This window comes from Ischnura elegans, chromosome 8 (genome assembly GCF_921293095.1).
Source record: "Ischnura elegans chromosome 8, ioIscEleg1.1, whole genome shotgun sequence".
Taxonomy (NCBI): Eukaryota; Metazoa; Arthropoda; class Insecta; order Odonata; family Coenagrionidae; genus Ischnura; species Ischnura elegans.
In genome coordinates this window covers 82,122,236-82,137,157 of record NC_060253.1, presented here as the reverse complement: position 1 = coordinate 82,137,157, position 14,922 = coordinate 82,122,236, and the positions used below count along the sequence as shown (strand labels likewise).

The 14,922-nt window shown below is 37.7% G+C and overlaps 1 protein-coding gene across 2 annotated transcripts in view; it reads right to left on the bottom strand.

Annotated features, from left to right (window-relative positions):
* Positions 1–2,390: 2,390 nt before the first annotated feature.
* The window catches only part of LOC124163280 (transmembrane protein 198), a 190,101-nt gene continuing 177,569 nt past the window's right edge, over positions 2,391–14,922 (bottom strand). For both annotated transcript variants that reach the window (XM_046540076.1, XM_046540075.1), the window contains exons 4-6: positions 13,907–14,413; positions 11,963–12,150; positions 2,391–7,730 (exon numbers count right to left, since the gene is read on the bottom strand). In XM_046540076.1, coding sequence (XP_046396032.1) covers positions 7,242–7,730; positions 11,963–12,150; positions 13,907–14,413 — 1,184 coding nt within the window. In that variant the 3' untranslated portion in view covers positions 2,391–7,241. The remainder of the gene's footprint in view (positions 7,731–11,962; positions 12,151–13,906; positions 14,414–14,922) is intronic.

Genomic DNA, 14,922 nt, shown 5'->3' with positions numbered 1-14,922 from the left:
TCACTCTATAAGGGTTGCTAATGCAGCTAAACTCTCCCCAGCCACTACCCACTAAAATTTTTTGATAGAATTTGGGGGGGAACATGAGCTCTGTGACCCCTCTCCTAAATCTGCCACTGCCCACAAATACCATTGCCAGGTTGGAAACCCATGAAACTTACATTATCACAGTACACCAGGAGATAATTTTTCAAGCTTTGTGTAGCTGGTAGAAAAGATATAACAACTCATCTTTGAGAAGAATTGAAGTACCTTTGGTAATTATGAGTAAATTTCAGATTACCAATCACTAATCACAATTACCAATTTTCTACACACAATGGTTTTTCAGTGATATCTTAGTGTCATAGTGATCGCCACCCAAGCAGCAGACAATATCCATTGGATATCCAAATAAGAGTCCACTTCCCCACCCTCCCTTCCACCATTGACCTTTGCTTCCCTTCCCCCTATCCTACGGCCATTGGTTTCCTGTCCATCTATGTTTCCAAATACCCGACTTCCCTCCTCTTCTTCATCTCAACTTGTTCATGTACACCCCACCCCCATTCTTTCTCCGTTGGTCCCCCCTTTTAAGTTCCTTTCCTATTTAAGCTAGGTTTTCCTCCCTTTCCTTTTCACTTTTGACAACATGTTGGAAGTGCTTCTTTCATTCAGCTCGCTGAAGAGGACTACATTGTGGCCGAAATACGTATTTGACTTTTACCCTCGTTTGTTTGTGTTATTCTGACCACACTCTCTTCGAGCGGTTTACCAGAATCCCATACCCTAGTTCTTATATGTGAGTGATTGTGTTGAGTGCTGCTTGTGAGTGTGATTGTGGCAAAGCCTGGCATCCTTAGCAAAGCCCCTAAAGCTCCCAGATAACCCAGATCAGTGGCGCAGCAAGGGGGTGATTTTGGGGGATAAAACCACCCCCAGAACTAAGAGAAATTTTTGAGTTTAATCCATTTTACTTAATCGGATTGATATTACTAATAGAATAGTGTAAGGATTAATAAAATATCCCTCGGAAAGCCGTGAAACTCTCCATTTTGAACCATTTATCTTAAAATTCCATAATTTATTAATCTCGCACCTACCGCTTATACTGGTGGGTATTTCATACCCCACTCACCCCGGTATTTGTTGCACCCTATCCTCCCCCAGCCTGAATTCCTAGCTGCGCCTCTGACCCAGACTACCTAAGCGAGGTCACTACAACCCCACAAAGGATACTTCTGGGTAGTGTGTATGGTCTGTGGTGGTCCCTGGTGGGGAAGTGACATTTCCATAAACCACCACAGAAGTGTGAGTGTATAATAATAACCTGGCATCCTTAGGAGAGACCATCCAGCTCTACGAAGAATCCCAGGTTACAACCCAAGGTCTCCTTAGCGAGGTCCGACAGCCTTGCGAAGGTGTCAATTCTGGGGTGTGTGCATGTGTCTGTGGTAGTCCCTGGCGAGGAAGTAATTCCCATGAACTGTCACAGGTGGGCATTCAGGTGAAGTGTTTTTTGTTTATTCCTCTGACGAGTGGTGTCACATTTTTTGGCCATTTCAGAACCCCTTTTGAATCATCTATCTAAATAAGGTTGATACATATATCCAAAACACGTTGTCATTTCATGACAGATATTAACATTACATATATATCCTATTTGTAACATGCACAACGAATTGTTAAAGTAATGTTTCATAGATATCCAAGTTGTAATAAATGTGATATTAAAAAATATTTATTCCAAACAGTATCCATTGGTATGTTATGTTCTGTATGGAATTGAAGAGCACAAATGTTTTTTTTGTACATCTGGGGAACAAAGAAACCATAATAAGTTCACCAATTATCTCCTTATTAGATGCTGTGAAGATATCCAAGAAATGTTGTAATATGGACCTCCATGTCCAATTTTGGACATTGCTGCAATGTTGCTTGGCGGGTCCTTTGGGTATTTGACAGATACAACATTAATTGGATTAACATGGATATTGCACGTATGTTATATGTTAACACTGATAATGTTGTCTTGATGTTGATGGAATATTGATTGCTGCTTGGGCATATTATAATTTAGTATCGGATAAATATCAATTACATATACCTATCTAATATTGTTTATCATCGTCAATGTATACATATATTTATATACGTAACAATATACCCTTTCAGGATGTCCGTGGGCAGCCTTTTTTACTGGCATGCGGAGGTGCAGTGGACATCCTTTGGCATAAATGAGGACGGCCTACAGACGTCAGTAGGCCACTTGGCAGACAGTCACCGGACATCCTAAAGGTGTCCGTGTGCTGTGTGGGTAAGGATCAAAGACTCAGTACTCATTTGAAATCCTTTCCATTGGCAGCTATGAATGAGGATTAGGGGTGTAGGCTGTAGAAAGAATCCATACGTCAAATGGAAAAAAACATTATATATTTTTAAACATACAGTAGGAGTACAATTCCACTATATTCAAGGATGTGATTAGTCCAGCTCATCTCTCATAACCCTTGTACATCAATAAATTAAACTTTTTCTCTCTCCTCGCAAGCACCTGTGACACATAAATTTACACTTCAATACTCATGTTGATTCTTTAAATTGGTCTGTTTACCTAAGCTAACTACAAGAGCAGGCGGGAAACCCTCAACTTCTGCTCTTAATGTTTCTGCACCTCACCCTGAATATTGGTACAGTTTTTAAAATGCATATTAAATCTCACTATTTTTGAAATATCAAACTCACTGTTTTATGAATACAATCAATATATTGAGCATATTCAATAACATAACCGGATGGTCAATTGGAGATACATACTACAAATAAACAGTAAATATGATAGAGGCAAGCACAACAACGTAATCCAACTGTTCACCAATGTAACACCCACTATAAATATTACTTTACCAACCATTATGTTCAGTATTTTATGAGAGCACAGTAAACTTATCAGATGCTACCTATACACAGGGATATAAAAATCCCTTGCCAAATTTATTTTAATGGTCATAAGTTCACAAAACATTGAGGAATACCTATATAATGAAAAGAAGCTAAAAATAATATGCCGGTCGTGTTTGTTCCTCGTTCTTGCCTTATAGCCAATGGATGCCTTCTCCATATATTATTAAATGGTTGTCTCAGCCAACTGATGAAATCAGTTAGAACAAGAGATCTGACTGCTGCCAAATCTAAGATTTATTTTTTTTAATTCCGTTAAAAATTTTCAATGAAAATGTGACAAGCTGAAGGTGATTCCAATTCGCTGCACATGACACAGCAACAAGGATTATGTAAAGGTCCACCATTTTCTTCAAAGAGCAAGCTTTATAGAGTGTACGTTTGCCACATGCAAAAAACGTGTATCGGGTCACAGTCAGCAACCATTGATAAGCAGGTTTCCATTTCTCCGGTGGCACATTTCTATGAAAGCATTTTAGAATACGGGAGGTGAAAATCATTGGAGATGTTATTCCCAGGCAAAAACCATGGTGTAAATTTGGGGAAAGATGTAAAGTGAATTTGTGGTATCTGCGGCAGCATTTGAGAACTGGCAGTGCTTTATTTCTGTTTCTTAAATGAATAACTTTGCAATCACTCAATTGATGGTACACTGTGTGAAATAGCATAAAAAACTGGATGGCAGCAGAAAATTGATCATGCAAGGCATTGACGATTTGGATAATTAAATTTTTATGGGATAAGCAAGGTGTTTCACGTATGAAAGTTGGTTTGAGCTTCATTTTCTTGGGTAAACCATCACTTCTTTGATTTCAGGGTAAATACTATGTATGGGAGTGGTATAGTTATAATATGCTGTAACAGACACTAAAAAATTGTCATAGTATACTTAAATGAAAAACGTCAACAATTTTTTGACATAAAAATCTAAACTTAGTTTCCATATCAAAAGAGAAAGATATTTTTCAAGTTTCAGAGGTGAGCACTTGAAACGTGTTCCATATGAGGAATTCCAGTTCTTAGGAAATAATTACATTCAGACATACCTTATAGTAAATCTATAAAAATGCAATTTATGCACTGATACATAATATATGGCAGTTTTTGAGTTGTTATTTGGTGAGCTGCTTATCTCTTTGATTTGGCTATTGTCTCCTGCATTGTTACATGTTGGATAATACCTGGAAAATACAATTTTAACTGGCATAGTTGGACATCAATTTACTAATGAAGGTTATCCACATGTATTTGATTACATTTTCCTGAAAATCATCTTTTAGAATATAATTTGCAAGTTATAATTTTCAGTAACTAATGCTGTGTTCTTGCATGTAAAATGAATTTCAACTTTTGATGAGCAAATGCCAAACAGAAAGGCTTCTTAATACAATGTGATATCACAACAATGACCTCAGATCCTCCATTACATATACTATTCAAGCACATGAACTTAGAAGAAATGTTAATTTACTTTCCCCTCCTCTTATTATCACAAATGTTTGGCTAATGTATCATGGAGTATCTACAACCATATTCCAAATGCTGATGAATGGAGAATTTAGGATATAGGTTCATGATGCTTTGGCTTCAATGAATAATTCTATTTTTTGGGAAGAGTATGAATAAGGAACCGCATACCTTTTCCAGTCAGTATGCAATGGCTGTTGGAATGTCCATATCTATGGTTATTTTGTTGGGATGGAAATGAAAATTTTAACATCAAACGAATTTATAAGCTAAGTCATGCCCTAAATAAATATCATCAATTTATGTGGATTTTTTTATATTATATCTGTGGTATGTGTGATATGCTGCAATGAAATTCTCGCAATTTTCTTTTGGTTATTCTTGTGGATTTCCTTCATAAGTTAGACGATAATGAGCAGTGATACATTTTAAATATTTCCATGATATAAAAAAACACATAAGTGGTGACATTAGATGCAGAACATTAAACAGTAACTGTACATGAAACTTTTCAATGAAATTTTGTTAGCATAATGTTTGACTTATCGTTAACCTGTGGATGCATTCATTTATGAAACCTCTAAATGAAATCAGGATGGCTTACTTCCTTGACTTTTACGTCATCCAAATGATGCGTGTAATGAATTAAGAATCTTTCGTACGTGCCCATGATTAACAGTGTACCGTCCTAAACTTCTAAAATTTTATGTTTTTCAAATTTTATTCATATCAAAGGCACTAGAACTAGATAATTTATTTTTTTGCCATTATTTTTTTCTGAAAAATTTGCTCAATTTACAGACAAAAGAGTTGTGATTTCTAAAATTTGTCATCAATTTTTGAAAATATGTTGAAGTAACTCATATCCTCACCAGTCATTTTGAAAGAAGAAGAAAAAAAAAACTAATTACTTGCCTATGAGTATATGTAGTTGTACTGCCAAGGAAATATTCCTCCATCCTTGAGTATTAAAATACAATTGAGCATAAATTTTCGCTTGCGCTGCCAGCAAAATTAAGTAGAAAAAAGGTGACGGTGGGAGACTGATGTATACCAAGAATAGCACTTTTAAATTGTAAAAAAGTTTACATTACACACATCCATAAATTCATGATGCAATGGAAATGGAATTATCACTTCCAGACCAACTGTCCCTAAGAGTAAGGACAATACACTCTGGAAAATGGCATTAGCATGGCTCCTTTAAACCATAATTTGGCTCGGGAATATATGTACATGTTTTTGTTCCTTTACACACATCTTAGCTTTTGACTAACATTCTCGTAACTCACCCTTTTTTTAATACACATACATTATTTATTGTAATTCAATGGCTTTCCAAGCTTTTATAATTTATTCTATATCATTAAATTTTCTCTTATTTTGTGGAATATCCCATGCATGTCACATCACATGTCACAGTCACCTGTATAGAGACACAAATCATCACCTCATGGTGTATACTTCTTGTTACTTTCTCTTTCCACTAATCACAGCCTCAGCCGAATCGTTTACTCTCATCCTTTCCATGTGCACACACACCTTTTGCATGACCCCTCCATGCCAGTAAATCACAGCACTTTTACTCCTTGTCACGTAAACAGAAACGTTCAAAACAGAGTCCACTATATTATGAAATCGAGATCATATGTATGGCAATGAACAACAGTTAACCTATATGCTATGAGTAACGCAAAAAAAATACAAGCATAAAAATGGTGAGTTTCCAGCATCATCTGTTTGTGTACTGGAAAGGTCACAGCCATCTCAATATCAACATCCATTGTTGGTCTTTGGCTAAAAAGTTCCATGGGAGGATTTTTGATCTGAAAACGAATATTTATGGAGTAAAATTTGTATTTTGAATCCTACAAAATTTTAGTAACTTTGACTTTGTCCAAATAGTCATTAAATCAGCCAGTAATCATTAAAACTATGCAATCAAAGTTTTATCTCCTTCACGATTTACTTTAGTAGGATACTCTTTGGTAATTATCAGTCCAGCAAGAGAAAAAAAGCTTTGCTAAACTTATTGGTGTTTTTTTCTACACTTACAAATGGCAGGAATATAGCTCCAGCTAATATGGCTGTATTTTGTAATACCATCCCAACGGATTCATCACATTGTTTCACACTTAGAAAGGTTACTATGGAATCCAAAGTCATCTAATGAAAAAAACCAAATGCAGAATAATACATATATAGGATTAATAGTAATGTACATCTACACTTATTCATACTATGTACCCCAATTCATAATACTCCTTCATTTTAATTAGGTCATCCCTCACCTAAACATTTTTATCGTTAATTCACAGGAATAATAAATTTATAGCCTCGTATCAATAATAAATATATGTTAGATACCACTCATGATTCCTTGTTATTGAAGCCCACTTTCCTGTCAGGCCAAGTAAGCCTCAATGAAGCACGATTCTCACAGTCATAATAAAAGAACCTCACTAAAAAAATAAAAATTCATGTCGTAACTAAAAAAGAGAGCATATTCCAGCGTGTAACATGCATTCAGGGAACTGGAGAAAGGAAGAACACCCAAGTATGTACGGCAATCAAAGTGGGGAGTCAACAAATGCCACTTTTCATCAGCACTCACAACCATTTTTATGCATCCCCTTTGGACAAAAAACACTCATCCATTTGACTACTAACGTATTGAGCAGAAAAAAAGTCAGCACACTTCATATCAACATCCACAAATCATCCCTGTATAGTTTGGTTTGCATTATTTCATCTCAGCTGCTTCAAGTTTTAATATGGAATGCCTCTGTCGCGTCATCTTCAGCACTGCTAGCACACTTTCGTGTCGTTTGAGATTACCGAAAGGGGCGAGGGATCCCGAATCCCACAGATGGAGAGTGGCGTTGTCGTCCCGAGTGACGCCGTTCGTGGTGGTCATCGTGGGAAGAAGGGATGGGTCGCAAGACGGCCTCGGAGGACGAGTGCGCCCCCCCAACACCGTAGTAGTACTCATCGTCCTCTTCCACCCCACGGCTGCCAACCCGACCCTCCAACTCGGAGTCATCCTCCGAGTCGTTGTCGTCCGACTCAGTCAGGGCTGCCAACTGCGCCTGCTCGGCCGGCAGTATGGTGAGGTGCGTAGAGTCAGACTGGAGCGTGGAAGTCTCGCCAGGGCCGCAGCCGACGACGCCTCCAATGACAATGCCTCCGCCACCAGCCCTCACCCCTCCGCTACCCCCCATACCACGACCGACGTCACTGCCGTAGCCCAGGGCAAGACTGCTTCCACTGCGGGGGTCAATGATGGGGGAGCAAACCTTCCGCTGGAGAGCCTGGATGTAGCTCTGCAAGAAACGTGAAAGGGAGAAAGGTTTCAGGACTTCCCTGACGTATTCACCTAACTGGAGGAACAAAATTGTCATTAACAGCCCTGCTTAAAATTCCCCATTGAGAAACCTATTTGGAATTGGCATTCAACGTAGGACTCCAAAGGGCTCGTAAAAATACCCATGACTCTACGGATGAATGAAATTGAAATTTTCCACTTTTTCAAATCAATCATTGGGATGACCAGTCGTGACATAGTGTAATTTTTGATACATAGTGTGTTGTAAATGGCTATCTCCATAAATCACCAAAAAAGTGGGAAATAAAAATTTATCATAGATTTAAATGATGGAAAGTACCACCATATACATCAATTTATCTCAACTTATGCACATAAGTCTCTGATTTGAGCGACTCATTAAGCAACTTTGTTTCAAATCCCTTTTGTAAATTAATAGTGGAAGCCTTAAATGAGTGCACATTTTCAATCCTGAATTTTCATTTTAATTCATGTTCTATTTTTGGGATGGCATTTTTCTCTATTGCCAATTCTCGATAGAAGCATTCAGTGGAGAATTTTTGACAGGGAGATAGAGTTGAAAAGAAGAAAACCCAGCATTCACAGCATGCACCATGACATATCACATCACAAATACATTTTTCAATATCTTATTTCATCTCCATGCATGCAGTTAGTGGCACGCATGAAGGATTTTGGTCTCCCCTTTAGAAAAGACAGTATGCTGATCAATGGGAATGTTTACCAGGTAGTAGCTTTGTCCACTGCTGACCTTTCAAAGGCTCAGTCAGTCACTGCCTTCCAAATTGATTATGTTTTGGAATAAATTTTGGTAAACTACTAACACCAACCCCTACGAAAAAATTGTATAAACCTGTTTCAAAATTTTATACAATTTATACAATTACCATGGCAATTGTATAAATTGTATAAAATTTTGAAACAGGTTTATACAATTTTTTCATTGGGGAAGACTTCACAGCTGCCTGATACAAAAACCCAAAGTCTGCATTCACTTTGGAGATTTTCATTCTCCCAAAAGCTGGACATAAAGATGGAAACATTTGGTAGAAATGTATGAGTCTGACAAGTTTTAAAATAGGGTACATTTTTTGTAAGAATAAATGGATGTTTTTGCACAATTGCGGACTAATTGAGGTATTCTTATGATAAAAGTGAATCTCTTAAAGAAATGAGCCCCCAGGTATGAAAATGTGTGTTGCAGGTATCTTAATTTTTGTAACGGTATGAAAGATGCTCCCAAACTAAGGTTAAAATTGAAGTGATGGAAATTGTGCGAGTAAACCATTCTTAAGTCAGTTTGGGTTCTCACTTGGGTTAACCAAATGTTCAACTTTTTTTGGTAAAAAGATTAGAGCAAATCTATACAACATCACCTTATCAAATATTTCATCAGCATTCTCAATTAAAAATAGATCTGAAATTGGTCAGCTCAGAATTGTAACAGGTATGGATCTGAAGCTCCTTAGCTGGAACTTGTGAGCAGAAAAATAAACTGGTATTGTGATGCAGTTCCCAACAGTTTCCATGGAAACCATGCACCACAATCTTCAATTTCATATTACATGAAACATATTTTTTAGGATAATTCACAGAATTTTAAAAATAATTTTCTTATTGATTTGAAACCAATGAGCAATAAAATCCATTAATATTTTCTCACTTCAAGTGTGACCTTTAGAGTGCATTGAAGATATGTAATTAGATAAAAGGTTTATAGACCATGGTCATGGAATATGGTTGAACACGGCAGGAAAGTGCCTATGTGGCCTCAATCGTGAAATGAAAATACAAAACTCCAATGGCCGCAACTATCTGGGACCTCATCGCATGTACAAATCAGTTTTATGAGTTGCTTTGTGGGATGATGGGAAATATGAACCTATAGAATGAATATACAAAGTCATTTACGATTATTTCGGGAATGTAATATGCTGACTGACTGCTATGCTGACATGAGTTAGCTCATAGGTATATTAAGTTTTTCCTGAAAAAGCTTCATGCAAATTCATGGCCCATAGGTGTTGAGCTGATGGTAAAAAATATTTTGGATGTCAGGCCACTAACAAATTAAGAAACTTCAGATTTCAAAACACTTAATTGGTAGTTCAGTCAGATAAGGTTAGTAAGGTGCACATTTCCATGTTAAGTGTTAGTGTATTTTTTATTTCCAGTAAATGTGGAAGAACAATATCCAGCATGTAATTCCCTATATTTACTTCCCTGGTGGATATAATTAGGTAATTTATGACTGCACAAGAAGTAAATTCCAAGTAAACATTCACTAAGACATGTAAGTAATTCTTAAAGTACTACAAACCATTTTTTCCAGTGGCACAGGGTGGCTGTAAAGATTTAAACCACCCAAAAGCAAAATGAGCACAATAGCATTGGCATTCCACAGGTGGATCCAGGCCTTAATTTAGGAAGGGGAACTTCTTACTTGAACCATTTTGTTGGCAGCTCAATGCATAAATTGCAATCATCACTCTCTGGACATTTGCACTGATTATTATTTTTAGTGTCAACTTAAATTTTAACAATTGCGAGTTATTTTTTTATTATACGTATAGCTCCATAATGCATTCAGCATTGCTATTGCCGTGTAACTTATTTTACTTTTTTATTAATTTCATTTTTCATTGTATATTGTGGAATTTAATTATTTTTTCAATGTTCAAGGGGACATGCAGTCCCAGAACAAAACACATCATTTTCTATTCTTAGAAGTGCAGGCGGGAAGTACTGATTAATGTGTTATGAAATAAAGATTTTTGGTTTTCTGTGTACATACTTCAAAATAATTCATTACGACTGAAGCAGTGCAACAAATATTGATTGATTAAGTATTCATATCTCAAAAGAGGGCTTCTACCTGTGAATAAATTTGGTGTGTTATGTGATATTTAAAGAGGTGAATAATTTTCCCTCCGTAAAATTACCACGGATTTCTGGTTTGGAGGAATCTCTCACACTGGATCCACCACTGCGACATTGCACAACTTGAACAATGACATTAGTGGGCACATATATATACTCGTACCTACTAATATGCAACCAGACGAACACAGCTTACATTCACTTCAAGCTGCAAAAAGTCATGCTAAACAATTGACGGCACAAGTCTACTCAAGACATGGATCCAAGCATATTCAAACATGCACAGATTCACTCAAGCAGAATGTTTAACAAGAACATAACAAATCTATTACCTTTGCTCTAGGAGTTTATCCAAGCATTTGGAATGGCTTTCTCTGGTCTAGAAGATTTTATAAGGTATTCCAAGAGTCACCATACAAGGTTTCTGTCCATTTTGTCATTTTGGTGTATGTAGTTGGGTCCTCTCAGTGAGCTTATAGTTCTATCATAAATACTATAGCAGAGTTTTAATTTCTAGAACTTCTACGCACAAGAAGAATAACTACACTTGGTATCTTATGTTAGGTATAATTTCTGTACAGAGCTCTGAAATTAGAGTGAAGCGGTTCCATCAGATGCAATCACAGACATTAAGTTATATTCCGGGAATGGTGGGTATAGAAAGCCTAACTGGCAATAAGATATTTGCCATAAACTACTCTAAAGCATTTGTTTTAAGCCATTAAAGCATTGCAATGGACTTCAATACAAGTTATACATAAATATACCTTATTGAGCTTCATTTTCTAAATTATTGCTAACGAAATTTGATGGGAAAAATAATTATTTATCGTTTCTTAATTTTCCTGTTGTTAATTTTAAGTAGAAAATTAAACCATCCTGACTAACATGTGGTGGTCTTATATCTAGACGTAAGATATTTTTTTTCTATTCAAAATTCTTCATGCACACTGGTCCCAAAATAGCATAAAACATAACAAACATGGAATTTTGTACAATGAAATGTGGAATGAAAAAAGTGCATGAAAATTCTTTTGTACTAATCCAGAGCACATAGGTTTGATGTCATGTGTCATAGTCAGTTTGTTGTCTCGTGGCAGAAATGGAATGGCATGACAAATTAAAGGGTTGGTCCATCTGGCATTCGTTTCAGTAATCGTGACTCTGTCCGGTTGGCAGCTCTGTCCGTGGCCCTCGGCATCACCCTTTTCAGCATCGGGAATACAGGAGTGGGGATGACGACTGAGGTAGCCTGTCGATCTCAACGTCAGCCGTGGTGGTGAACCGTGGCGCGCCGTGAGCAGCCATGGAAGCGTGAGGCATATTCACCTGGCTTATGACGTCCCCATGTGCTGTGCGGACCTGATACAGGTAGCGGTACTTCTTCTGCCGCGCCTCGGCCCTCTGCTCCCGCGTCCTCACCATGCGCTGCGGCCCGCCACTTGCCCCTCCAGGGCCCCCGCCTGAACCACTAGCGCCACCCGCCCCTCCTGCGCGAACCTTCTTTGATGGGATCACTGTTCAGGGACAGACACAAGGGTAAGAGACATGCTAGCCAACAACTAGAGAGATAGATATATACTAACTGGCAATAACCCTGGTGAAAATGAACTGTTCACGAACCGTTCCAGAAGTGTTCATAATCTGTTCCTGAAGTGTTCATGAACTGTTAGGGAGATGTTCACGGAATGTATATTGGCCCAAATGCAGAGTTAAACACCGTTCAAATAAGCCATTCGTGAGGTGTTTCCCAGCTGTTCATGAAGCATTCTCTAACCGTACAGGAAGCGTTTACAATAACACCAATGATGATTTACATGTCGGAGTATAGGTCTGAGAATAATATGCAAAATTGTTTGCAAACATTTCAATATATGTATTCCTGATATCTTATTCAGGGCTATGAATGACAATGGTTACATTAAATTGATACATGAAGGTATGAAAGATTATTACAATGTTTTTCTTACAATAAAATAATATATGTAGAAAGAATTCAATTTTGGCATTATATATGTCAAAATTCTTGTCTCTTCTTTTACATTTGTGTACAATTGAATTCTATCTATATTTTTTAATTGTAAAAAACATTGTAATAATATTTCATACCTTCATGTGTCAATTTAATGTAACCATTATCATTCATAGCCCTGAATAAGATACATGGAATGCATGGAAATATTGGCTAACAATTTCGCATATTATTCTCAGACCTATACAGTGCAACGTTAATCATCATTGGTATTATTGTAAATGCTTCCTGTACAAAGTATAGGCTTTAAATTGCTCTAAATCATTTTCTTATTCCATTGAATTACTACAAATAATTTTGAAAATATAATAAACATATGGTAGAATTTAGGCACCCCTAAGGTAAACAATCAGTGTTGGAGTTGCTATGGTTCTCCAAACAAAATGGGATAAAAATGAAACAGCTGCCTAGTGTGGCTAAAAACAGAGCATATAAACTTTGACTTTTTATAAAGCTAAGACGGTATTTATAAATATCATGAATTTATCACTATAAAAAGAGAAAAAAATTAATTACCAATGATCATGAACTTGAGCATTAATATACACACTAATTTAAAAAATCTTTGATCTTCATGGGCACAGCCTTAGATAAACATACAGCAATAGAGGAAAGCACACTGGTTCACAAGCATAAGTGGAGCAAGTCCATTGGTAAGGAAACTTTTTTGACCCAAAGTACGTACAGTGAAACCTAGGTTAGCGAACACCTCTGATAACGAACAATTCGCATAACAACCAAAAATTTCGCTAAAAGTTTGCCTCAGATAGCGAGCAAAATTTCGGTTAGTGAACAGATGTGTAGCGGCCACGTTTTCTCGGTGCTGTGTGATCCTAAATGTATGCAAAGTAATACCTCCATCCACTCACACCATCACATGGCAATAAAAATGGTTAGTTTTCCTATGTTTCAGTGCTTTCTTTAATGTGTTTATTTATATTTAACTCACTTTGTACTGTATTATAACTATTCTCATTTAAAAAAGCATACCTATATAGCCTGTAGTTTTCATATAATAGCGAGTCAATAGGAGCTAGGAACCATTTATTCTTATTTCCTTTATTTCTTATGAGGAAAATTGTTTCGGATAGCGAACATTTCGGATAACGACCAGCTTTCTGGAACGGATTGTGGTCGTTATCCAAGGTTCTACTGTATTAATTACTTCAACAGGACACATCCATATTAATCCAAACGTATTGTCAACTTTGGACCGAATGGCCGAAAATCACTGTACTCACTTTCTTGGTGATGAATGCCACGGCCAGTGACTGCCCACTGTGTCACCATGCCGACAATGACGACAATGGGCCACACAGAGAGGATAATCCAACTGAACCAGCACGGCTGGAAGGGTGGCTGGCTGTTGTGGTAATGACTCTTGTTCGTCTTGAGTGCCACCCGTGCCCAGAACCACTGCACCATCGCAAACTTCTCGACAAAGTAGTCGAGCGAGGTGGAGATGATGGCTCCCCCGTAGACAGCCGTGCCCGCCACAGTAAGCCCCTTGCGCCAGCGCAGGTTGAGGACGGCTAGGAGGAGGCCCGAGCCGAGGAGGACACCGGCTGCGGTCCATGCGCTTCCCCCTGGGCCCCTTGTACCACCAGGACCCCTGCGGACCTCCTCAAGGGCGGAGAGGATAGCGGCACCAGTGAAGAGGCCAGTGTGGAAGCCCGTCATGAAGAGGCCCACGTACTGCACGAGCATCGTGATGAGGCCAAAGAGGATGCCAGCACCCAGCGCCACCCCTGATGATCATAGTGCGTGATGCGGGGAAAAAAGGATTATCATTATGAGACATGAGACATTATGAGACATTATCATTATGAGTTGGAGGGGATAGCTACATACTGCTCTATGTAGATTGCATATACAGTAAACCCTCAATTTAAATTGGGTTCAACTTACGATTGATTAGGCATATGACCTGAACTAGTTTTGTGCTCTCTTTTTTAAATTTCAAAGTTTACGGATTTTACCTCCACTCGTGCAAATGTCGTCAATTGAAGGCATAAGTGCAATAACCAGATAATAACCAAAGGTGGAGTTTCAAGAAAATTAGTGAAAACAATTGTGGTTCTTGTACTTTGAGAGTAGAATGTAAGTTTATAGCAATGCCTGCTGAACTTATTTGGAACTTATTGTTGACAATAACAATGTCCACCGGTAAAAGTGAGGAAGGGCTTCCAGTGTATGAGGAAATCTCATTTTTGCAAATTGGTCATTATCTGGTCACAGGTCTTACTTAGAGTCTCAC